Raw genomic sequence first — 25,657 nt, forward strand, 5'->3', positions numbered from 1 at the left:
GACAAATATTATGACATAAGTATTTTTAGTAAGGACGACAAATATTTTGAGATGGACCCCGAGTACTAAAATAGAAGTTAAAATGTTACGCAGTTGACTTCAAGATTTAAAATATTATGATGAATCTCGTTTCTCGAAAAATGTGAAATTTCCTACGCCTAAAAATCTGTTTCCACTAGGGAAAAACGAAAGAAACTAAAATATGCATCCATGTTCTCCTTCTCCTATGGAGCACTTAAGTTGGTATTTATAGATGAGTAATACTAGTAATTGGACAATTAAGTTTGTATTCTTAAATTATTTTCTTGGATGAGCTAAAAGTAATAAAATGAAATGGCACCTACTCACAATCTCATTACATAGTATAACATCAGCTGAAAATAAGATTAATTGAGCTAGTTTTTGTGGTTGAATTAGGCTCGATGTTCATTTTCTTAACGTGGCAGCAGAGCATTCAAGTCTCACTGCAATCCACGATCAAAAAGAAAAAAGGAATCATGTGTTTGGCCCGTGAAACAAAATCAAGTCTTCATGTGAGGCCACGTGTTGAAAACATAATAAGTGAATAAAAATGCGCTCTTTGATAGCATTAACTTTTAAATGAAATGGTTACACCGTTTATCATGAGTTGACGAGTTCTTTTTTTAGAATATCTTAAAGTAAAATAACTTTACTATTTGAAATATGATATAGTCTCCTTTTGTTAATACTTTGATAATTTGTGTTGGATCTGCAATTAATTTGCAGGATTGATTTTCCCAATAGTAGGTCAATTATATTCTCTGATAAAAAATGAAAATTGGCAGACCATTTCAAGAAAGCAGCAAAGGTTTGTATATTCACTAAAGTGGCAATAATTAACCAAATTTCCACTTAATTTATGATTGCCAATATGCCAAGAGACAGAAACTTAAAATTTGATGTTGGAAATTCCTGTGCAATATGCTTTGCCCATTCTCCAAAGCTGATTTACTTTTTTGTAAAGTGCATGAAAACAAATATACTAAATTCTATCAGAATTTCACATCTGCCACATAATTGAAATCCATGACTTCTTTATCGTTCATGCTTTTTGGACAAAGTAAGGCATCTGATCCATCAAAAGTTGCGGTGGAATAGATAGGATCCCTCCACTCTTAATCATATATAGGTCGCAGGTTTAAGCTTGGGAATAGAAAAATCTTGGGGGTAGGGATCACGTCCCCCTTTAATGGACCTTTCACGGCTCAAATCTAGAATAGTCGAGGCTTCAATGCGATTACCGAATACCAAGTGGGAAGCAAAACAAAAAAAGCACCTGATTCCAACATCAAACCTCCTTTATATCTTTCCATGCATGATTTTCAGTACAATAAAAAAGATCCATGCCTTTTACACATTCATCTTTAAAGTAATTTGAATATTCAAAGATCAAGAACAATGACACAATTTATGTTGCTCGGACTTTTCAAAAATACCGGAAGGTATGTGCTGGATCCTTCAAAAGATATGCATTTTTTTAGGATCTGACATGGGTGCAAAGAACATTTTCGAGGGTCCGAGCAACATAGATGACATCTTGTTTTCTCTAGGATGATACTTAATTCACATGATACCATAACTAACTTCGTCTGAAGCCTCTGCTTGATCAACTGTTTCACTTATGCCGTGAAGTTGCTGAACAACATCTTTCATGCATGGTCTCTCCGCCTTCGTTTCTCTTAAACACGCGAGTGCAAGCGCCAAGAACGCGTTCACACCACTCATTACATTACTCAAAGGCTCCTCGCCAAGCAAGTGCCTGTCCACTACTTCCGTAACCGAACCACGGTTTTCTTGTTGAGTAACATAAACAACCAAGTTGACATTATCTTCGTTTCGCGAGAAGTCAACTGCCTTCTGAGAAGTAAGAAGTTCTAGTAACACAACCCCGAAGCTGTAAACATCACTTTTATCAGTTAGCTGGTAGTTGCGAAAATATTCAGGGTCCAAGTACCCTAATGTCCCCTGAGCACAAGTGGACACGTGGCTCAACCCTGGACAAGCCAATCTTGATAGACCAAAGTCGGAAACTTTGGCATTGAATTCATTATCAAGAAGTATGTTTGTAGATTTGACATCTCTGTGGTAGATGGGAGGGTAAGCGGCCGAGTGAAGATAAGCCAATGCTTCTGCAGTTTGTGAAGCAATTTTCAACCTTGTTTTCCAGCCAAGAAAGGTAGAGTACTTACCATGCAGATGATCATGGAGCGTTCCGTTGGAAATGTACTCGTAAACCATCAGAGGCTGTTCAGCTTCTACACAGCACCCCAAAAGCTTGACCAGGTTCCTGTGAATGTAGGGGTAGCAAAATTAGCCCATAAGAAAATGATCCGCCCTACCCGCTTAAGTTTGACCCGCCCATTTATTAGCTCAGCCCAGCACGTTTCAGCCCAAATATGTAGTCCAAATTGATCCATGAGAAATCTTATCAAAATATTTCTAAAAAAACATTTTTTTATTTGATATGTTATCTATAACCATAATAAAGATAAAATAGTTTTATTATTAGGTCTTAAAAAATTGTAAAAGAACAAACAGAGAAACTTAAATTTAGTAAAAATTGGGGGGGGGGGGGGGTGGGGGGTGGGGTGGGTTGGGTTATGACCCATTCCAGCTCAACCAGCCCATTTGACACCCTACCTGTGATTGACTTGAGAAAGTATCCCTACTTCATTGAGTACTTGTTGAGTGCTCTTCACATTTCCCACTTTTGCTAACTTTACAGCTACAATGGTTCCATCGCGAAGCTCGCCCTTATAAACTTCTCCACAACCACCGCGGCCCAGGATTCTGTCGTTTGAGAATCCGTTTGTAGCCTTCTTTATCTCCTTAAGACAAAACATCCTGGCAGATTTTCCACCATTGTTCGATTTTAGAATGTCTTCTCTTGCCTTGGCAAGCCTGGCCCGAGCTGAAAATCTTCCTGATTTTCTCAAAGTAAAGGCAAGCACCGCAACAGAAAAAGACATAAACAAGGCAATTCCAATAGATATCTTTAACACAAAACCAGAGTGTTTCTTCTTCATGCAAGTTCCTAAGCTTTGGTTCCAATAGTGGTCACTTTTGCAAAAACAGCGGAAGATGCCATTTTTACTGGAAGGCGAACATGTAGATGCTCCAGAGCAATCAGATTGTGATCTACAGTGTGGCTCAGGTGGGGGAGACCATTGAATTTCCAACCCCTCATCCCATTCGTTAGATGGTTTCTTAGCATCCAAGTGCAGAACGCTTTTAAACGCTCTGCACCCCGAAGTATGAAGGCGTATCTTGTACGCCGAAGGCATACCTCCAGCAATAAAAGTGCAACATGGATTAACACCACTTGCACATTGAAGTTCCCTTTTAGCATCAACATGTCCAGAGCTCTGCAGATATTTATGGCACAAGCTAGAAGGTGTGCAATTTAAAGGAGACACCAGAAGCCGAGGAGAACAATTAAATAAGAAGATAGTGTTAGAAGAAGTAACGTTAAATGGACGACTCTGGTTCAACCAAAGTCCCTCGCTCACAGGCATGTCTTGTGTAACACAAGTACCAGGCAGCCAGGGTGATGGTTGAACCACCATACGATTGAATGAGGCCATAATCCTTAAAATAACATAAGAGCTTCCGTTAAGGGTATCGAGATAGAGCCTGTGAGAGTGAGGATCACAACGGATAGTATAGTCACGGTTGCCACACTCGGGATTTGTGCTTAAGGGATACGGAACTTGTAGCGAACCACAGTTTGGACATGTCTTTTGGGAATAAGAGTAATGAAAGAAGTGGAGTAACAGTAATACATAGAGGTTAGTTTTCCTCATGTAAAATATAGTCATGGTCATTTTTATGAGAGCAAAGAAGTTGAAAAGATTATGGTAGAAATGATTTCTATAGTGGGTAAATATAGGAAAGGAAAGAGAATAAAGTGGGCGAATGAAAAATGGAAAAAAGGTAGTTTAAAGAATCTAGTTGAACAAAAAGATTTGGCAATCATTGGACAAAGGATTCTTATCTGAAAAGTGACAAAGGACAGAATATCTATATCATATCTGAAATTTGATTAGCACTTGCCTGGAATGAGGTCTCTAATCTTATTAAAGAAAGAACTTGCCTAAAGAAGGAGAAATAAATTCTAAGGATGATTTCAGTTCCACATAAATAATTTGCAAGTTATCAAGAAATATGCATGTGCAGCAGTCCACTATTACTTCATCATTGTATAATAATGCAGCCTGCAAGAAGAATGTGAAGGACTATACCAATATAAAATTCAGTAATTGTTTAAAGTGTGTGACCATCTCATCCAAAAGCTTAAGCCGTTAGAGAGGGAACACTTATTTATTTTATATTCTCAACACCCCCCCCCCCCCACCTCATGTGCGGCTGATTCTTTTTTTTTTTTTTTTTTTTTTTTTTGGGCCAATCACTTGGACACTCTTTTAGATAATGAGTGGCAATGAGATTCAATCCCAAGACCTCTGCCTGCTCTGATACAATATTAAAGTGTATGACCATCTCATCTAAAAGTTTAAGCTGTTAGAGAGAAAGAAACTTTATTTACTTGATTATATTCTCAACAATAACTAATATGTATAAAGACAGAAAACAGCAAGCTATAGTGACAAGTATAAGCCATCTTGGCAGACACTAATCGATGTCATAATCCAGACAATGAGAAGCAAAGAATTTTGTCCAAGATAGTGAAATTTGACACTTAAATGACTTCTACAAGCTGAATTTGTACTGAAAAAAGTCTTAATATTCTTTATATTATTTGTATCTCTGGTAACCAGGAAAGCATATGTGTTCAGTCCTGGTTGATTCAATTATTTGTATCAGAATTTTCTCACTGGCATTTCTTTGGGGTTATTTTTGAGCAAGCTCATGATGTGAGAATGAGTTTGAACTATACAATACTAACATTTTTAACGACAATTTCCTGGTAAAATACCAAATCAGAAGCAGAGCTCTTAGTATTCTGAAAATTTATACAATAGGCTGAGCGCTTTTGCAGGTGACAAATCAATATAACATGAAGTATGTGAACACTGTGGCTATCCTTCAACAACTTTTACAGGAGTTCTGCACCAAGAAAAGAAGATAAATACATCAGATGCTGAGGATAATGAAGTTCAATAAAAGAAATAAGTCCATAAGTTTTTGATTGTTCTAAAAGCCTGACTACTCACCCGAATGGGCTTTGTTTAATAGACAGCAGTTCAATATCCATCTGTAGATTAAAAAATCAGTGGGTGAGAGAAGTAATAAAGATACAACGACAGTATAATAACATTACAGATAATAATGTCCGTTTAGAGAATAAGAAGATTATGAGAGATAAAACTTGCAAATGGCGTGGCACAAAATTGATTTTTTTTTTTGTGTGTGTGTGTGCCACGAGCACGGGTTCTCGAATCCTATCGCAAATAAAAGCCTAGTATTTAAGTGGATAAGGGTAGGGGGTGGGTCCATTATCCACTGAGTTTAGAACCATGCACCACTGGCCCTCGAGAATTTCTGGGTTATAAAAGAAAAAAGGATAAGCATTTAAGAAATTGATCTTTTGGTGCGAAAAGTTGAAAATCATTGCATAAATAGCACTATGCTTCCAGTTGAGAACCTTGAAACGAACGTGTCCTGACGTTGTCCAGGTTATGCATAGATGCTCACCGTCAGTGCACTTAACACTTCAAATTTTTGTTTTCACCTGTGTGTCCCAAATCTTTTTAGGATACCTGACTGATACCTAGCCGAATATTGGTGGCGAATTCTGGTAAAGTGATTTTTTTAAAATGGAATATCCTAGAGGTATGATGTTCTACTTTTTATGGGAACTTATTCCATTTTCATATGAAATTTCTTCTGGAACATTCTTTTTCTTTTTTCACAAAGAACAAAGCTACCTAGAGTGACCACATAGCAAAGAATAATTTAAAGATTATGTTATCTTTGTTTTCGGAGGTTCACACTTTCATCCTACATGCAGGGGCAGAAATAGAACCTGGATACGGGTTCGGCCGAACCCAGTAGCTTTTACTCAAAACAGTGTATTTGTGTTGAGAAATTCATTAAATATGTACAAATATTAAACTTAGAACCCATTTCTTACCATTTGAAGCCATTGTTCTAAATCCAGAACCCATAAAGTTGAATTTTTGGCTCTGACTCTGCCTAAATGGCCATTTTATGATGTTGATGTAGAAAGAAACTTTTTCACACACATACTTTTTCCCAAGAAAGTTAAAATTCCATACGTGCAGAATACGTTTTTCTGTTGATAAAAATGTTCTGCATCGGTTAGATGCCAACAAGAATTTTCTATCAGCGCAACCCTCTAGTTCACGGTGAAGAGACTCCCATTAGAAAGGTTTTCTGCTAGCCACATATTTGATGATTCTGATAGTATTACTATACTATAAGAGTGATAACGATGATCTTTTCTAGTGAAAACGTATTTAGATGCATTCCGCAGACCAACTAAAAGGTTAAGTAGACCATAATAGGCGCAAAAACAGTTGAATCCAAATGGTTTTCAGAAACTATTTGATAAACAGGAGTGGTCTTTCTTGGAATTTTAGTATAAACACATGAAGGCGACAATAAAATGATACCTCAATTGTTGCATTTGGAGGAATTTCCTGCACGCCTTTTTTCCCATAAGCTAGTTCGGGAGGAACTATGAGCAAGCGCTGCAAAAAAAAATATTTTCATTTCAAATGTTTATCGCCTCCATGTAAAGTAATTAATCCGACATTATTGATGCAACTATGGTAAGTTAAATTTCATGGTCAGAAAGGCTCACACACTGAGTTATGACCAAGTAGTTGTGGTCCAGCATTCTAAGCTCAGGGAAAAAAATTAGAACCTTAAGGACATTCCGATAATAAATTCTACATATACTTAGAAATTCTTTGTGCATTGAGTATCAAGGGCACGATGATCTCATTAATTTGACCACAATTATACTTTCAATCAATTATGCCGCAATTCCGAACTAGTTAGGGTCAGCTATATGAATCCTCTATATCCATATTTGCTCTATTCGGGCACATTACATTTCAATACATTAAATAGTTTCTCTTTTAAGGCAAATAGAGTTTCTCTAAAACTAGAGGTTCTCTAAATCTCACATTTATTCTTATATTGATATATAAGTCTCTATTTAGATTAGAAAATCTCACACGAAAACCAAACCTAATGTGAGTGTAACAATAACAACTAAACCTTATTTTCAATTAATTGACATTACCTATATACATCTTGATCTTCTTTTATCATGTTTAGTTCTTAGTTAAGTCTGCACTAAATCCTAGAGATTGCAGGCCTCTTGAGTCAACTTCCAATGCTGTTTTTAGGTCTACCACTTCTCCTTTTAGCACCTATGGATCTACGCATTTAGGTCTCTGTAGGACATAGTCAAACCATCTTAGGCAAGGTTATCTTCATATATGCTACTTGTGCAAATTTGTCAGATTTGATAATTTCTAATCTTGTATGATTGCACATCCAATTTTAGCATCTACATTTCAAGGGCACCCATCTTGAGAATATGGTGCTCCTTATGAGCCCAACATTCACGCTATAAAACATTACTCATCTTAGAACCGCTCTATGGAACTTCAATTTCATTTTGTCTGATATCTTTTTATTAGATAGCAGTCCTGCATCACTATTTCATTTTGAGCTATCCTATTTAATTTCTTCTTCTTCTTTAGATCTGACTTCAGCAATAACTGTTGGATTTTCATTTCAAATTTTTCCATTATTTCATATTGAGGAAGCTAACACTGAAAAGCTTAAAAAACTTTAGCGGTTGAATATTGATCACACTATTAGAGCAGGGAGTCGGTTGTCGGAGGGCAATTTGCTGCACCAATATGGACGGGGCATCAAGCCGACTCTTCAAATTAAGGAGAAAAAAAAAATATATATATATATATATACAAGAATCAATTTTTAACACATTCCTCTCCTCAGGGAACTCATTAGAAGGTATGCAGTCCAAATGAGAAATAGCCTGAATGTGATGGAAGTACAATTAAGCTAATTGTCTCACCTGTCCTCCTACTCGCATCCCTTGAACACCGAGATCTAATCCTTTAAGGACGTTTCCCCTCTCTGATTGACCAACGTCAAATCCATAAGGCTGAGGAAGTAGAGAATATTGGAATAAGAAACATGATAATATCTCAAAAAAAAAAAAAAAGTAAGTCACACAACTTCACATACAATAGATGTTCAGAAGACTCCAAAACTTGGCATTGTAAAAAAGGCAATCTACTTTTGGCCCTCGATTTACTCAATGTAATTAGAAATTTGTAGTTCTTTATGAAACGGTTCCTCCCAGAGTAGGAATCATTTAGAACCGGATTATGATAATTGACAACATGTCCAGTCAAGGACTAGAAAGTAAACATGAACTGGAAAGATTACATTGGCATTGTCCTGAAGTATTGAAACAACACGAATCTACTAATAAAGTGAATGGCAATGTAAAAACACAACTATCGCTCAGTTTTATAAAAAATACTTCAAATGAAGGTTCATAAGTTTCTAATGTACTACTCCCTCAGTCCCAATTTATGTGACACCTTTTCCTTTTTTAGTTAGTCCCAAAAAGAATGACATCTTTCTAAATCTAGTAATAATTTAACTTCAAACTTGCAAACTTACCCTTAATGAAATGATTTATAGCAACATAAATTTGTATGGTTTATTTTAGACCACAAGTTCCAAAAGTCTTCATTTTTCTTTTAAACTCTGTGTCCAATCAAGTACCTTCACATAAATTGGGACGGAGGGATTAATTGCTTGTTTTTCAAGGTTCACCTTGACTAGTCATGCAATAATATTCATTGTTTTACATGTAACAGGTTTCCACTTTCCACACTTGAAACTTGTATCTGATATTTGCCATACAAATTCTGAATACAGGCTGAAAGAAATAAGGCAGATGAGTTTTACTGTTCCACCACCAACTCCCATTCCTTGTCTACTTGTCATGAATGTGATGTTCCTCCATTTAGCAACATAGTGGACCTACAATTATGACATAATACAGTTCAGATTTTAAGAAGCAATCTGGAAATCTAGATTTCTGACAAGTATATTATACTAGAGTACGAACTAAGAAACTGCAAAGCACAGTGAGACTACATGCATTACATTTTCAAATATATAATAAAAGATTCAAAATCTAAGGTACATTTTGCCTATACAATGTGCGTGATGGTGGATTATTAATAATGTGATGTTAGGCATATTTTTCTTATACATGTATGTTCTTAGAGATGAATCAAACATTGTACTTAGATACTCAATTCAACTTTGGCACAACCGTACTGCAACTCTAGATCCCTTCACGGCTTCAGCTCCAGTTCCGACCTTCAAATCATAGTACCTGAGAGATTTACACCGAAGAATGAAGTGAATAAACCACAAATAAGAAAGAAGAGGCACAATTCACTACCGCTTCTAGAGTTAAATTAAGTGTGTCTTTGGTATTTTCCAATTTTCCCATGTTCGCTTGGTCAAAATGTTTTGGAAAACATTTTCTCGAAGAAAACAAGTTCCTTAAAAATGTAATGGAAGTGGGGAAAATAAATTCCACAAGTGACAGTTCAAGTTCATTGTCTCCTCCTCACCCACCCAATGCCCCCAACCCCAACACTGAACCCCACTCCCCACCCCATAATGTATTGCTAGATCACATATAAATGCTCTTGGAATAATATTTTTTACTTACTTACCAAACACTAGAAAATATGTAAGAAACTTACTTGTTTTCCAGGAAAACATTTTCCTTCATACCAAACACACCCTAAATGGATGAAAATACATGTTTCTTTTCCTCATTTGTGTGTGTGTGGGTGGAAGGGGGGGTGGTTAGGCAGGCAATTAGATGCACATGGATAGAAAATAGGAAAATCACAATGTCTAGGCATGTCAAATGTGTACATTATATTTTGAACTAAGATATTGCATCCTTAGACTCGAGTTAGCTATATTAATCTTGTTGCAAGTCCAAGGGATATTAAAATCTGTGTAATAATCAAGTGTAAAAGGAAATCGAAACGTGGGGAAAACATGTACTACTAACTTTAGACCATTAGGAAGGGTTGTGTATTCGCTCTCTGGTATTTTTGCTCCTCTAAGCTGCAGCCAGGAAAATACACAAAAAAATTAGAAAATCCATAAATACAGAAGAGGAGATTCTCAACACCATATAAGGCTGATAGAATTTATTCTTACAGCTCTTCTACTTGTGCTAGTAGCTCCAGCCACATCACAAAGACAAAAAGCAGCAGCTGAACAGTGAAAGATATCAAATAAGTAATAATTAAAAAGGGCAGCCCGTGTTCACGTAGGGTCCGGGGAAGGGCCGCACCTCAAGAAGGTGTGAAATAAGTAACAATATATCAAAAAAATTGAATCTTGAAAAAAAAAAAAAAATGTAACAGTAACAACTACCAATACTTTGAATGAAAATGTCATTCAATAAAATACGAATTAACACATTACACAATACTAGAATGAAAAAGTATTAAAATGACAAGAAGGGGAAAGGATGGAGCTTTCTTTTTCTATTTTTAAAGGGATTTTTACACATTTGGCTACTCGGGCTAAGAACAATTAATTCTATTATAGAGCGAGGGCCAGTTGCTAGCCAATATACAAAAAATATACATTAATTATGTATAAGATATGTATGCATTTTGAATATTAATTTGCTGGCTATTATTTTGGTGGGCGGCTACACAGTGTAAAAATCCTTTTTAAAAAGTTGTAGTGTCCGGCCAGCTTGTCCACACCTCGACTAATTCCACATACGTGCTTCCTCACACCAGTACAGGTACTGGGTAAGATGGAGGGTTCCTTTTACGAGCTACTATTACAAGTTTTTTTTTTGACAATGTTAACAAGTTTTATTTATCTATGGGTTATATTAACATCTACACATGATGATTAGCAATAAATTTCAAGAAAATTCTATTCTCTACTGCTCAATGTGCTTTAAATTGAGGAAATGTATAGACTGAAAAGCAAGAAATAGAAAATGAAGAGACTTACAAGCTATAATAAAAGACCCCATAATTGCCCTTCTTCCTTCATTCTGCTGAGAGAGAATTTTTTCTGGAACATCCAAAGATGATGATTTTGATGAGCAAACACAAGGTAAAGCTGTTTTACTCCATTTTGTGGGAAAGGGTCTATTTCCTGTAAGTTCAAGATTCAAACTTTAGCTTAAATTTATAACATGGATGTGTTTCTACTAAATTCAAGAATCAAACTTTAGCTTCAAATAACAACATAGGTGTGTTTCCTGCAAGTTAAATATTCAAACTTTAGCTTCAACTAATAACACAGGTCTATTTCCTGCAAGTTAAAAAATTCAAACTTTATCATTAATTAATTAAAAAAAAAAAAAAAGGTCTATTTCCTGTAAGTTAAAGACTCAAACTTTAGCTTCAATTAATAAAAATGGGTCTGTTTCATGCAAGTTAAAGAATCAAACTTTAGCTTCAACTAATAACATGGGTCTGTTTCCTACAAGTTCAAGAATCAAACTTTAGCTTCAACTAATAAACATGGGTCTATTTCCTGCAAGTTAAAGAATCAAACTATAACTTCAACTAATAAACATGGGTCAATTAATAACATGGGTATGTTTCATGTAAGTTCAAGATTCAAACTTTAGTTTCAATTTGTAATCTTTTCATTTTTTTTTTTTTTTTTTTTTTGTGTGTGTGTGAGAGAGAGAGAGTTACTTGATGAGGAAGTTGAGGGGAGAGAGTGGAGAAAAGGGGTGGATTTGAGGGGATGATAGAGGAGAAGATCCATTGAAGAGGAAAGAGTCTTGAAAGTATGAGGAAGTGGTGAATAAATTAGTTAAGACAAAACTTTGGGTATGTCTTGTCATTTTTTAGTTTGAAGATGAAGAGGGAAAATAAAGATAACATCCTCAATATGAACCACAATTTGTGCATGTCACTGGGACCTATGACAATTTCGCGTTCAACTTAGACTGAACTTATTTATTTATGTAAACAACTGCACTAGCACATTTTTTTTACTTCGATCAATTTGGGCGCACTTCGATGCCACATATATTTGTTATATATTTACAGGCTAACTCTGTCTACTAAAGTTAGGACAAATGAAAAAATTACATGATAGTTTTACTTTTGCTGGAATCTGAACCTAAGAACTTATAATTTTCAAATGTCAATTTATGCGGGAAAAAAACTATAGTAGCACATTTTGCTCAACCAACAAAGTAAAAATTTACTTGCATTGGGTATTTTGCATCAATTCAATTAGTTTTTTAACATTTATAAATTAAAGTGAGCAAACATATCACCTTAAAAATGCATGTATGAAATGCACGTCTATCATTGACTGTTTTGGTTTAAACACTCAATGCGTGTTAATTTTTAACATCCGAAAATGAAGAACTTTTTTAGTAAGGAGCGTTTTACTCTTTTTAGGGGACGGGAGTTCAATTTAGTCTAACTAGTGAGTTTTCAATACCAAATGCCTAAAGCAAAAAAATAAAATATAAAAAATTAAAGAAGGAGAATTGGACTCCTCTTTTTGTTTTTTTGGGAATATGAGAAAATCTCAGGTATGATTCCTGACTACAACACTCCATAAGAGTCCTTATATTCTAGTCTTGATAGGCAAGTTTATCGCACTTGTGCCAGTATGTGTTGTAGTAAGTTGATTTATGAATTAGTCGAGATACGTACGAGTTGGTCTAGATTTACTGCCATAAAAATGTGCTGGTGAATTGTTTTAAATGAAAATGTAAAGAGAATCACCAAAGATATTACTAGTAATCTGACATGAAAAAAAAAAAAGTAGTTTGACTTGAGGATGTTGAGCCAATCACCCAAAGATAATATGGAGATCACAATGTACTTTAAATGAGTCAATTAGTTTTGTGTCATATCCATATGTTAATGTAATCTCCACAATGTAGGCAGACAAATATGAAGAAATTACAAAATACACAAATAATTAGACACTAGCATGACTTTCTTGCAGGAAGCATAATTAAATCCTCAGTATGATCAGAAACAGAATGCCTTTTAAAGCATTTTGCTTCTTGTTTCATTTTATCACTTCCCTCTACCCATTTCTTGAACTTTTGCATTAATTTTTTCCTTTTTGAATGATCATTTGAATTGCCTCCATTAATAGGTGAACTTGAACAAGATGCATTGTGCCCCACTGATAAACTCCTCCTCATAATTAACTCATTTACTTGTGGTACAAATTCTTCAACAATTTCTCTATTTTCTTGATGATTTTTCACTTGTTCCATTTGTTCTTGATTTCTTCTCATTAATTCATGTCTTAAACATGCATTGCACCACCTTAGGTATATAAGTTCTCTGTCTTCAGCAGCTTTGTCCTGCTGCAATTGCTCAAGTTCATTTACCAATTCTTTGTGATCTTCTACAGTTACCACTTTCACATCATTCTGCAAAAACAAGGAACATTTTAACAATATATTAACGAATAGGAGGATTAGTTTCATGGATCGTCATTCAACTATCAGTTTATGTATCAGGATCATAAAACCAATTTTTGTAACGAAAAATAATTCACCTAAACATATATATCACAGAAACTAAGAAGCGGCGAAAGATGCAAAATGAGTAGATATTATGTAAGTTGAATTGTTTTTCTGGTTGGTGCCAAGTGGGTATTATGTAAAGTGAATTGATGATGTGATTATACTTACATGACAATTTTATATTGTGGCAGTCTACTTGCGTTTTCCCTTCTTGTCACGATAGAAAAGATAAATCAACAAATAACTATAAGGAACCAACTACTTTTTCCTCTTAAATCACCTATATATATCATTCACACTTAATCAATATTTGATAGCTTATCCAACCCCGAACAATTTTAGTTATTGGTGAGGGTTCAATTTGTTAGCTGGTATTTTTTATACGAATTTTTAAGTGAATGAGATCAGTCAAGTGGTCTCAATTGGAGATGAGAACGGCATTTTATATTTTCTATGATATGTAGGTGTAATTGAGTTATTTTTCTGTAACAGAAATTAGTTTTATGACTTAGATATAATAAACTAACAGTTGGATGACCATTCGTAAAATTAAGGCTTATCAAAAAATGCCTACCTTTGATTCATTTGAATTTTCTGCCAATTCCAGCTTGCTTAGTAATCCAACCTTCTCCATTTGTAATTGCTCAATAGCCATTTTCAGCTCCTTAATTTCTAGTTCCATTTCTTCGATGACATGATGTTTCATTTCTAGCCCTTATATGATTTCTTATAATTATATAGTTTCCTTATATTCAGTTGATATGTTCTATAGTTCCTTCATATAGTCTTATATATTCTTTAATCTCCTTCAAAAGCTTCTTAACTCTTCTGTGAAGCAAACTATTTTCTGATTTTGACAAATCAAGAAGTTCCATAATTCTCAAATACTCAATTACCATGTTATGAAATCTTTGGCTCTCTGCTTCCATTAGTGTAACTTCTTTACTAAGGAAATCTATTTTATTGATCTCTAATAACAACTTGTTTTGCATGTCCATAAGTGCTATTTCTTGCTCTTTCAAGTGTGTATACTGTTGAAACTTTGCCTCAATGTCTTGAAATTTGCATTTATCCTGAAAAAGATCAAAGCTTTCTGATGAATCTCCATAAAGGGTATGTGTAGAAGATTGATCATCATCATGAGCTACAATACAAGATAAAGATTTTGAATTTTCAAGATTTTGATGACCACTTTCATTTCTTGAAACCCCATGAAGATTTTCTTGAAATTTACATTTTTGATCAAAACTTTCTGATGAATCTCTATGAAGGGTATTTGTAGAACAAATATCATCATCATCATCAGCTTCTATACAAGAAAAAGATTCTGAATTTTCAAGATTTTGATGACCACTTTCATTTCTTGTTGAGACTTCATGAGGAATTTCTTGAATTGGTGAAATTTGAGAATTTGAGAATTTTTTTGTTGTGATTTTGGCAATTATGTAACCAGCTAAAGTGATGGCTAGTGGGATTCCAGCTTTGAGGAACACTGGCTTCATCATCTCTACTTTTGGGCTATTGTTTTCCATGTTTTGGAATTGGAATTAATGAATTAATCCAAAGTTTTTTTAGAGTTAAAATGGAAATATCAAGATTCTATAAATGGATTGTTTGCTGTGGGTTGAATCATTGTGAAGAAATTGGTGTTTATAACAAATTATAGCTTAGTAGATTCTTTACCTATGTGTTTGCTTTAAGCTATCTTGTTTTTTTTTTTTTAAAAAGAAAAGAAAAAAAAAGGGTGTTTTTGTTTGCTTTTTGACCACTCAATAGTTCCTTACACCTTCTTCATCTTTCCTTTGTTTGTGCTTTTGTGGGAATCTAATTCCTTATGACTTTGATATTTAATACTAATAGCATATTTTCCTTGATTTGATTTCCACCATGATATGTATGTGAGTGTGTATGCAATAGCATTATCAAGAAGGGTTGAGGTGGAGTGATAAGTAATTATTCATTCTTAATGTCAAGGTATGAAAAAGTTCTATGATATATAGTCTCAACCAAAAAGTACACTAATTGCATTACTAGATTTTGCATCAATTTGAGTTTTTTAATCGATCTCTAATATAAGTACCAGACACTGCACAAAAAACCACACAAAAGTGTACGTAATAGCATGTTGATTTAGTGTTGAATTGTTTATAATTTAAATGATTGTACTTTCGCAATTGGTTTCTTTTTAAATTTTTCCACTAGTGCTTTCTTCACTAACTTTATATTATCAATGTATAAACGCGTACATATATATTTTTAATGGAAGTAAATGGGGGCAACTTTTCCCTTTAGTAAGATCTCCGAAGTTTCTAAGATTGTATAGACAAATTATTGGAAGGGGAAGAGAAGGTTCGTGTAACTATGACGTATGAGAATAGCAATTTTGATTTAAGTTATTGGTAAATTCTGATTTTGATTCTTGTGATATATATATATGATTCATCATAAAAAAAGTAGTTTTTAATTAAAATACGTTTTCCTTTATGTAGAACTTGTACTATTTTTAAAGTATATATCCTCAAGGTAGGCAGATAGGGTGGCATAAACAATAAAATACACAAAAATTGGATCAACCGAATTAATTCAATTTTTTAAATCCTCAGTATTTCATCCTTTTTCGGTTTTTTTAATAATAATTTCACGGTTGAACTTTTGCATTAATTTTTTATTTTTAATTTTTTTTTTTTTTTTTAATAAATGACATGAATACAGATGCATTTTTTTGGGGAAAAAAACATAAGTAGACAATAATATTATAATATTTACATACTCTTAGCAACTAAATGTTATTAAACTTACATGACACTTGTTAAATGTTTTATAGTAAATCAAATTCTATATATCTTAAAACATCACCACGGAATAATCTCAATCTTCATTTGTCACTGTTCGTTCATTTACCAATTCTTTTATCTTCTACTTTCTCCTTTCATCATTCTGCAAAAACAAAGAGGAACATTTTTTATTAACAATAGGAGGCTTTTTTCTTACCTTTTCTACTTCCTCCTTATTCTCAACTTCTTTCATTGTTCCATAAAAAATAAAATCTTAGTTTTCATATATCACACTACGGGATATTGAATATAAGTATACTAATAATTTGAGTGTTGATTTTTATTATATATATATATATGTGATAAATAGAATAATATTCATATAATTTATTTCACCTATTATAATAAATTAGATATAACTCACATAATTTGATTATACTTTTTCCTATATAAAATTTATATATCTCGTATGATTTTATTATACGTTGTATAATACATTATATTTTGTATATAGAAGATATTATTTTGTATGTGTGTGATGATCACTCAAGTGGTTCAATTGGAGATCAAACCTTCTTATACATTCTATGATACATAAACCTCCGATTCAAGAAGGAAAAATGGAAATAAATGGAGAGTGTGTAATTGCTAAAAAAAGGCCGAATTAAAAAATGCCGAAACCGAACCGAATTTTCTGTGCGGTGCTTCGTCCCACTTTCAAAAAATCGAAACCGAAAAGCCGAACCGAACTTTGAAAAAGTTCCATTTCTTCGAAAAAACCGTTTCATTCTAGCCCTTCCCCTGATTTTCTTGAAATTACATTTTTCAATATAATAATGGGTAATTAACAACTCTTGAATGATTCTTTAATCTCTAACAAATCTAAAAATTTGTGGATATTCATATGCAAAGGGATCAAACTTGCACATCTCAAGCATTGAAGGTTAAATGTGCTTAGACTTATATCACAAGGACTAAAATTAGAATTCATCAATAATTGAGGAGCCAAAGGTGATATTAACTCTTATTTATTTATCTATGCATGATACTATTCATTTGAATTCCCAAGGTAACTTGCTTCCAAAGAATATTGACAAAAGATTCATGATTTAAGATGGGTTTTATTTCGTAACAATGTAAACTAATAAAATGGTTTCATTTAGTATTAAAAACTCTTTGAAAATTGATGTTTCGAGTTCTCAACTACATATATCCATACCTATTGAGCTAAATCACAACCAAAGTCAAACGAAGCAAGTGGAAGTGTAGTTGAAATGTAACTAACTTAAAGTTAGTAAGTCAGATAGTTTGTTAGTTTAACTGTTGTTGGATAACTATATATAAGTGTGGTTAATAGATAAAGAAATTCTACCCAATGTTTTGTTTTGATATCATTCATATCTTTGGCGTTGGGGAATTAACTTGTTTTTGTTCTTGACTTTTAAGGAAGGTCCAACGTGAATTGGATTAACAATAAGAATATGAGTATTGCCAAAGGTATCTTTTGTTAAAAGGCAAAATTGAGATATTTCATACAAGTATTTCAATCTTTGCCCTTTAATTTACTATGGTAAAAAATGACCAAAATGGTCTCTTATTTAGTCACTTTAATCACTTTGGTCCATATAATTGCAACATTCCGGTCCCCCGAATCTATAATATTACTGATTATGAACCTATCATGATACACATTGTTTACTTATAAATAAAGGGCAAACAAAAGTGTGCAGCATGTTGAGTTAGTGATGTTGAATTGTTTAAATTTAAATGATTGTACTTTCACCAAACGGTTTCTTTTTAAATTTTTCCCTAATCGGCTACTAACTTTATATTATCAATAGGTTCCAATGGAAGTAAATCGAACCCACGCGCGGATCTCAAATTTCTAAAAAAAAAATTATTGGAAGGGAAGGAAGGTTCATAAATTTCGCTGTCATAGCAATTGTTAAGGAATTACACATTTTGATTATTTGTGACTATATATATATACCTTGTCATATCTAACCTTTATTTAATTAAAATACGTACTTTTAGTGCTTTATAAACTTGGACTATTTTAAGTTAATGCCGGTTACGGGCATACATTTTCAATATAATATGAGGTAATTAAACGGTAATGAAAGTCACCCGGCTAAAAATTTGTAGATATTCATAAGCAAAGGGATCAATGCATCTCAAGCATTGAGATTTAAATGTGCCAGACATATCACAAGGACTAAAATTAGAATTCATCAATAATTGAGGAGCCAAAGGTGATATTAACTCTTATTTATTTATCTATGCATGATACTATTCATTTGAATTCCCAAGGTAACTTGTTCAAAATATTAAACAAAAGATTCATGATTTAAGATTTTAAACAATGTAAACTAATAAAATGGTTTTCATTTGATGCATAAAACTCTTTGAAGATGAATTCTCAACTACATATATCATACCTATTGAGCTAAATCCTGACAGTCAAACGAAGCAAGTGAGAGGTCAGTTTGTAACTATTGTTAGTAAGTCGAATGGTTATTAGTTTAACTGGTAACTATAAATGCTTTGTGTAGTTAATAGATAAAGAAATTCTACCCAATGTTTTGTTTTGATATCATTAAACTTTGGCGTTGGGAATCAACTTTTTTTTAAAACTTTTAAGGAAGGTCAACGTGAATTGGATTAACAACTGGATAATTCCATGGTATAGGACAAGGCAAAATTGAGATATTTCATACAGTGGCAAATTTTTAAAGATTTATTATTATTATGGACAAAAATGACCAAAATGGTCTCTTATTTAGTCACTTTAATAACGCATGTATAATTGCAACATTCCGCCCAGATAAAAAAATGATAAATAAATAAAAATGAGGCCAATGTTAGTTGAATAGGTATTTTAAGAACAAGAAAATTTGTAAATTGTGAAGAGCCACATGTTCTTATTGAATCAGCTCTTTAATACTTCCTCCGTCCCAATTTATGTAGTACCATTTGACTTGCCACGGAGTTTAAGAAAGAAATGAAGACTTTTGAAATGTGCGGTCCAAAACAAATCTTATATAAATGTGTGACCGTAAATCATTTCATAAAGTTAAATTGTTTGTAATTATAGAAATGTGACATTCTTTTTGGGACAAATCAAAAAGGAAATGGTGCCACATAAATTGGGACAGAGGGAGTAGATTGTAAATTTAACTATATGTTTATTGGCATTTTGTTGAAATGTATATTTCACGTTTTTGTTATGTACGAAATTGATTTCATAAAATCACACCAACGGCTTCCATTTTTCGAGTCACACGACCTAGCATTGCATTATTTCACATAGTCTTTAATTTTTTAAAATTTATGTGGAATTAGTGATCAAAAACAAAATACGAAACATATTCATATAGTCCATACGATTAGTTGAGATTAAAAAGTTTAGTCACTTTTGGTATACGTTATATTATATCTAATGTTTGCTGATCTGTCAAGTAGATTAATAATTACGAGTAAAAGCGAAAGTAAATGTAACACTTAGAGAAGGGCCAATTCCATGAATCTGAAATAACATCTACGAAAAAGGCTCAAATATGCTTATTAGAGACTTGACAATTTTTTTTATGCCATCGAACTATAGGAAATGGCTCATTTACGCCACTCATCAATAGTTTGACTCATTTGATGAAATAAAAATGACTCATCCATGTATTTCATTAAAGCTCTTCAAACTAGTGTATGACACGTGGCCTCCAACTAGATTATGGTTGTAGGTGGGTAAGGTGTATGGATCAGATATTTTATTAATTTGGTATTTAATGGATCAGATATTTTATTAATTTGGTATTTAAAATTGGGCTGGTTTAATTAAACGACGTAGACCTCTAATAAAATGTGTCATATACGGTATTATAAAACGGGCGTTAATAAAAAATGGCATGGATGAGTCATTTTAATCGAGTCAAACTATTGATGAATGGCATAAATGAGCCATTTCGCATATTTCGATGGCGTAAATGAGCCATTTCCTATATCTGGCATAAATGAAAAACTATTGACGAGTGGCATAAATGAGCCATTTCTAGTTGGATGGATATTTGAGTCTTTTCCGTAACATTTATGGACACTTATTAGAGACTTGACAATTTTTTGAATTAACCTACATCAATTATGATGAAGTAATATGTATTTCTTCGCTCTAAACTAGATATCTCGGTTCGAGTTGTTAATATTAAGTCGTATTTATTAGTGCACGCTTTACCCCCAATAAAATATTCCGCTGCAACTTCAAATTTAATCGAACTTCAATGCAAATATCAGATATCGAATATCGAATAAAAAAACAAGCATCAATTCTCTAATTTGAGATTGGTGTTATTATTGTTGGACAAACATAATTTGTCCAAAAAAAAATGTTTATCTTTATATATGTAAAAGTAATTCAATTTTAAAATTCTCATTTTGATCTGTAAGAAGATGTCTAGAATTTATTTTACACAGCAAATTTTAAAAATCTTCATTTCTTTTCCGTGCATAGAATGGTGTAGCCACATACAGCTAATAACGGTCAATCGAACGCTCATACAACGAATAATGGTCAATTGAACGCTCTTAATAAAAAATGAAAAACTATACTAGTATATAAATCAAAAATCATTTTTATTCGTATATATTAATGAAATTCTGCACACCCTTAATAATATTTTTGATTTTGGACTGTATACACAGTTAGTAATTAATAGAGTATCATATAAATTGCCACGAAGGAAGTAAGTTATTTGAGATTGGTACATTATTGATGTTCAAACATCAATGCCCTGCGGTCACGTGAATTATTAATGTTACTTTCACCTTTCCCCCCTAGCTGGGTTATTTATGAGAAAAAATAATCGTGTTTACCCTTTCCTTCTTAGCTTTCAGCAATTACTGGAAATACTTTTTTAACCTTTTTCTCCTTGTATTCGAACCACGTGATGTTTCTTTCACCCTTTTCCTCTTCGAGAATGAATAACGACAATTATTGATAGTATCATTTTTAGATACGGGAAACACACCTGGCATTAAAAGATTTTTAGAAGTTTTCTATACGGATCGTTTTTGTGTTTTCTACCTGGGCGGTACCAATTATTTATCAAAACAATATTCGAATTATCAGCCGTTTGCTTTCCTACTCAAATTATCACCAACTATTTATTAAAACACACCTCGACTAGTATATGATGGTGTTGGAAACTCACAAAAGAGTGATAGTTCAGGTGTGTTTTTCTTAATTTTTTAATTTTACAATTAGTTCATTTAATTATCCGCATGGAGTGTCATTTAGCACCATTTTTAAACAAAAAAGAAGAGTGTGTACACCATGCACCATAAGCTAATAGTCAAAGTGTGTTTTGATAAATAGTTGGTGATAGTTCAGATACGAAACGCAAACATCTGATCGTTCAGGTAGAAAACTCACAAAAAAATGATAATTCAGATGTGTTTTTGACCATTATCTCTATCATTTTAGCTTTTTAATTGTAATATATAATCAGAACCAAAAGATTGGGAATCAGATATCATATATTGGGAAAGTGACATTGATTTTCATTCTTTATTAATATAGCGTACGAACTATTACGTGATTAATTTGTACGATACCACCAAGAAGTGTAAATGGTTGGTATCTTTTATTTTTAGTTAAAGGTTCAGGTTTAAGCCATAAAAATAAATTGTTTTCGGTTGGGACATAAATAAACTTGGAAAACTTCAATTCCAAATTTTAACCTTGGCTTCTTTAAAGGGAATTAGAAGAAGAGCTTTGGCGAAGGACATCTTCGCGTCATTTTCATATTTTATCCTGCAATTATTATCCAACATTGAATGTGACATAAAACTAATACCATGATTGAGGTATAACTAATTTGGGATCGCTAATACCGCAATAAAAAACTCAATCAAACGCGAGATAAAATAATTTCATATTTTATCCTGTATTATCCATTTTCATGGATAGGAATTGTAAAGCAGCAGTTTATGTTTATGCACTTATCATTCCTTATTTTTTAAAATCAAACGACCCTAAAGGCTCAAAATATATATTAAAGAGCGAGCATATTTTTAATTACTTAACTCTATGTATGTCTCAACACGTTTTTAGCCTCTATAACTCATCATCATAGTACATCATATAATTGACGTCTGAAATCCAAGTATCTAACCCCCAGCATAGTCCTTTGTACAAGAAATTAAAACCACGTGTTAATTAAGAACAAATGCATGTACATGATCAATTATGTGAGTCATAAGTGTGCATGAAGTTCACGTAACTCCCCTTCTTCTAATTTTACACCTATATATACCCCCCATCTATTTAGTGTTTTAAAATCGTAAGTGATATTAGAAAAATATTTCTCTCTACTGTCATAGTGAGTAAAGTTTTCGATCAAACATAGTACGACATGGAAGTTCTTTGTCATAATTTTGCCAGCAACCCCAAATTTACTCCAATTTCTGTTGGCCGCAACGACACATTTAAAATATCGACTACTACTAGCCGTAACATGAAAATGTACCAACATATGAGCGGCTCTAGGGTGAGACCATCGGCATTGCCGTTGAAGATAACACAATTTATAATATGTCCGTCAAACTCTTCAGCGCCAGTGGTGAGTACTCCTGCATCCTTGCAAGATGTCGAGGCCGGGAAATTGATTGAGAATAATCCGATCAACGAGCGATAATGAAGAATTGTTCCAGTACTTGCTTGAAATATTGGCTTCGAGAGTACGATGTAGCGATTGATTCCTCATTGCAGCATGCAACAAAGCTTTCAAAGAGACTTGGGATTAACCTTTTTTTCAAAAGAGAGGATATGCAGTCCGTATGTTTACTCTACTCTTCACTCTTTATACATAAATTCCTCCCTCCTTTCCAAAAAAATAATACTTATATATTTCCTTGTGAGTTTAAGTAATGCATATTGTTAGTGTAAACATTTTTTTATATCCTCAGGTCAGTTTTACCTGTTACAACAGGTAATCTGTCTTATTTTTACGATTACAAATCTCACCTTTTTAAAGAAGCTAATTTATAAAAATAAAAAATTGAATGACCTGATAGTGTAAACAAATATTTACACTGAAGTTGTATATAACTTAAATTCTTTCCTTATTACTAGTTTGTTCCAAAAAGAATTTGATACATTTCTATAATTAGAAATGATTTAACTTGAATTTCCTATTTTATTTCAATAATACAAAATTCATCGTTAATCCTATTTAACGATAGATTAGTGACAGATTACCAAAAAATCTTATGAGCTAGGGCCTATTTAGCGACAGTTAGCGATGAACTTCATAGCTAATTCTTGTCTTTTTTTCAAAAAAGAAAAAGAAAATATTAAACAAGATAAGAGGCATAGCTAGAATTTTAACTTTATGGATTCTGGACTAGTCTAGAAAAGGCAATCTACTGAATTCTATATAAAATATTTATGGATATATATTACGTGAATCTTTAACATAAGTATATAATTTGGGTCAAAACTATTAAATTCTGCGAAACTCGCAGGCAGAATTGTAGCTTCGCCTGTCAAAGAAGATATTCTCATAGTCGGAGAAAAAAAAAATCTGCATTTTGTGTGAATATTACGTCATGACTAATAAATACTGCTTATTGGTATAGGTGTTTTCATTCAAGCTTAGAGGAGCTTACAGCATGATGACCAAACTCACAAAGGAGCAATTAGACAAAGGAGTTATTACAGCATCAGCTGGAAATCACGCACAAGGAGTTGTATTAGGTGCTCAGAGACTTCAATGTACTGCTAAAATTGTCATGCCTGTTACCAGCCCAGAGATCAAGGTAATAATTAGGATATACTATATAATAATATATAATTGTTTTAATTTATGTGATCTTATTTGATAGGGTACTGATGAAAGACTTTTAAAACTTGTGATATTTAAGATTTAACATGCTAGTATAACATTTGTTTGACTATATTTAAATAAAACTTTTTTTGTTTGATATGTTATGTATAGCTATAATAAATAAGAAAAAAAGTTTTTGTTAGTGTTGCTTGTTACATGAAAACAACCAATGAGATTAAAATTTGATCAGATTTCGGCGGGCTGTGATATGAGTTGTGACCATTGTTTAGCTCATCTTCACCCAACTCATTTCAACATTTAGCTCAACCAACTTTTGGACAGGACTGGACAACGACCAATTTATTGATCTATCCTATTTAATTTTTGACCTACCTAAATCCAGCTAATCGCTAACTTGCCACTCCAAGTTTAAAAAGCAATAATTATTTTTCTTGGAATATACTAAACAAAATGAAATCACACTAACTTAAACAGGATAAATAACTTATTGTGAAATTTATTTTAAAAGAGGGAAGCAGTTGCAAATTTGGGTGGTACTGTAGTACTTGAGGGTGACACATTTGATGAAGCTCAATCACATGCATTGAAATTGGCTCAAGAGAAGGTCTCACATTCATCCCACCATTCGATATTCAGATGTCATCATAGGCCAAGGTATTTATAGGAGCGGACCATCTTAGACAAAGTGGTATCCAGCGAAATTACTTGATCGGAAAATTTAATTATATGTAGATGATATAGGAGAATAATTTTTTTTCATGTTTTAATGAGGAAAAAACATTTTTAGAATTATTTCTAAAGTGAAAAGATTCATAATTGTCCTCGTCATTAATAAATTAAACTGATACACATTGTCTTTATTTTTCAACTTAGCTGACGAAATTATTAACAAACAAAGAAATATATGAAAAAGATCTAAAATTGTCCTTGTGGTTTGCGAAATAGTCATTTTTGCGTCTGTTTAATTACAATCTAGGCCGATATTTACCTTTTTCACTAAGAGCTTCATTTTGAACTTCAATTTGTGCCTATTAAAATCACAATTTGTCACTTGGCAATTAATTAAACTTCCTATTTCACTAGCCCCTCCCCTCATCCATTTTCACTAACGGCTTCACAGGGCAATTTGAACATTTGGTTATTGTATGGGTAAAAATCTCGCCTAGCACGTGGACCAATATGTGACTGACACGTGTCAGTTAAAAATAAAAAATAATGGCGTAGCAAGATCTAATGGTAATGCCGAGAATAGCATTCATGGAAAGGTAACTAATACCGGAGACATTGTCAACGAAGAAGAGCATCAACGGGAACAACATACAAGATCCTCTTGATTATGCATTAAATGGAATTAATGCGGTAACAATAAAAACAGCCCGATAGCCGAATTAATGGAATTAAATGACAATCATTAATTCGAATAATATTTTTAATAACACAACTAAAAAACCCTATAGGAC

General features: G+C 33.0%; 4 protein-coding genes across 4 annotated transcripts; 1 reads left to right on the forward strand and 3 right to left on the reverse strand.

Moving 5' to 3' along the window:
* Nucleotides 1-1,298: 1,298 nt before the first annotated feature.
* On the reverse strand, nucleotides 1,299-4,653 carry LOC132057375 (wall-associated receptor kinase-like 20). The gene is made up of 2 exons (XM_059449957.1): nucleotides 2,662-4,653; nucleotides 1,299-2,308 (listed from the first exon to the last, which is right to left on the reverse strand). The coding sequence occupies exons 1-2, from the start codon at nucleotides 3,843-3,845 to the stop codon at nucleotides 1,585-1,587; spliced, it is 1,908 nt and encodes a 635-aa protein (XP_059305940.1). The 5' UTR covers nucleotides 3,846-4,653; the 3' UTR covers nucleotides 1,299-1,584.
* A 238-nt stretch (nucleotides 4,654-4,891) lies between these two features.
* Nucleotides 4,892-11,932, reverse strand: LOC132057376 (peptidyl-prolyl cis-trans isomerase FKBP16-4, chloroplastic). Its single transcript, XM_059449958.1, has 10 exons — nucleotides 11,772-11,932; nucleotides 11,074-11,220; nucleotides 10,255-10,310; nucleotides 10,103-10,158; nucleotides 9,346-9,403; nucleotides 8,968-9,042; nucleotides 8,060-8,149; nucleotides 6,615-6,692; nucleotides 5,193-5,233; nucleotides 4,892-5,085 (listed from the first exon to the last, which is right to left on the reverse strand). The coding sequence occupies exons 1-10, from the start codon at nucleotides 11,842-11,844 to the stop codon at nucleotides 5,058-5,060; spliced, it is 702 nt and encodes a 233-aa protein (XP_059305941.1). The 5' UTR covers nucleotides 11,845-11,932; the 3' UTR covers nucleotides 4,892-5,057.
* A 998-nt stretch (nucleotides 11,933-12,930) lies between these two features.
* LOC132057377 (protein CHUP1, chloroplastic) lies at nucleotides 12,931-15,267 on the reverse strand. The gene is given in 3 exon segments (XM_059449959.1): nucleotides 12,931-13,489; nucleotides 14,160-14,366; nucleotides 14,368-15,267. Coding segments are annotated over 3 exon segments (1,416 nt in total). The 5' UTR covers nucleotides 15,118-15,267; the 3' UTR covers nucleotides 12,931-13,030.
* A 7,458-nt stretch (nucleotides 15,268-22,725) lies between these two features.
* LOC132058551 (threonine dehydratase-like) lies at nucleotides 22,726-25,389 on the forward strand. Its single transcript, XM_059451016.1, has 3 exons — nucleotides 22,726-23,185; nucleotides 23,989-24,168; nucleotides 24,706-25,389. The coding sequence occupies exons 1-3, from the start codon at nucleotides 23,045-23,047 to the stop codon at nucleotides 24,859-24,861; spliced, it is 477 nt and encodes a 158-aa protein (XP_059306999.1). The 5' UTR covers nucleotides 22,726-23,044; the 3' UTR covers nucleotides 24,862-25,389.
* The last annotated feature ends 268 nt before the right edge of the window (nucleotides 25,390-25,657 follow it).

Source organism: Lycium ferocissimum, chromosome 5 (genome assembly GCF_029784015.1).
Source record: "Lycium ferocissimum isolate CSIRO_LF1 chromosome 5, AGI_CSIRO_Lferr_CH_V1, whole genome shotgun sequence".
NCBI classification, from domain to species: domain Eukaryota; kingdom Viridiplantae; phylum Streptophyta; class Magnoliopsida; order Solanales; family Solanaceae; genus Lycium; species Lycium ferocissimum.

Bases quoted from the DNA above. Each gene is read 5' to 3' on its own strand.
- LOC132057376 (XM_059449958.1), bottom strand. From the start codon at position 11,844: ATGGATCTTCTCCTCTATCATCCCCTCAAATCCACCCCTTTTCTCCAC. The intron at 11,221-11,771 runs GTAACTCTCTCT...TTGAACTTACAG, and splicing joins CCCCTCAACTTCCTCATCAA to GAAATAGACCCTTTCCCACA. The intron at 10,159-10,254 runs GTAAGAATAAAT...TCCTGGCTGCAG, and splicing joins CTAGCACAAGTAGAAGAGCT to CTTAGAGGAGCAAAAATACC.
- LOC132058551 (XM_059451016.1), top strand. From the start codon at position 23,045: ATGAAGAATTGTTCCAGTACTTGCTTGAAATATTGGCTTCGAGAGTAC. The intron at 23,186-23,988 runs GTATGTTTACTC...TTATTGGTATAG, and splicing joins AAAGAGAGGATATGCAGTCC to GTGTTTTCATTCAAGCTTAG. The intron at 24,169-24,705 runs GTAATAATTAGG...TTATTTTAAAAG, and splicing joins TTACCAGCCCAGAGATCAAG to AGGGAAGCAGTTGCAAATTT.
- LOC132057375 (XM_059449957.1), bottom strand. From the start codon at position 3,845: ATGACCATGACTATATTTTACATGAGGAAAACTAACCTCTATGTATTA. The intron at 2,309-2,661 runs GTAGGGTGTCAA...CTACATTCACAG, and splicing joins CTTTCTCAAGTCAATCACAG to GAACCTGGTCAAGCTTTTGG.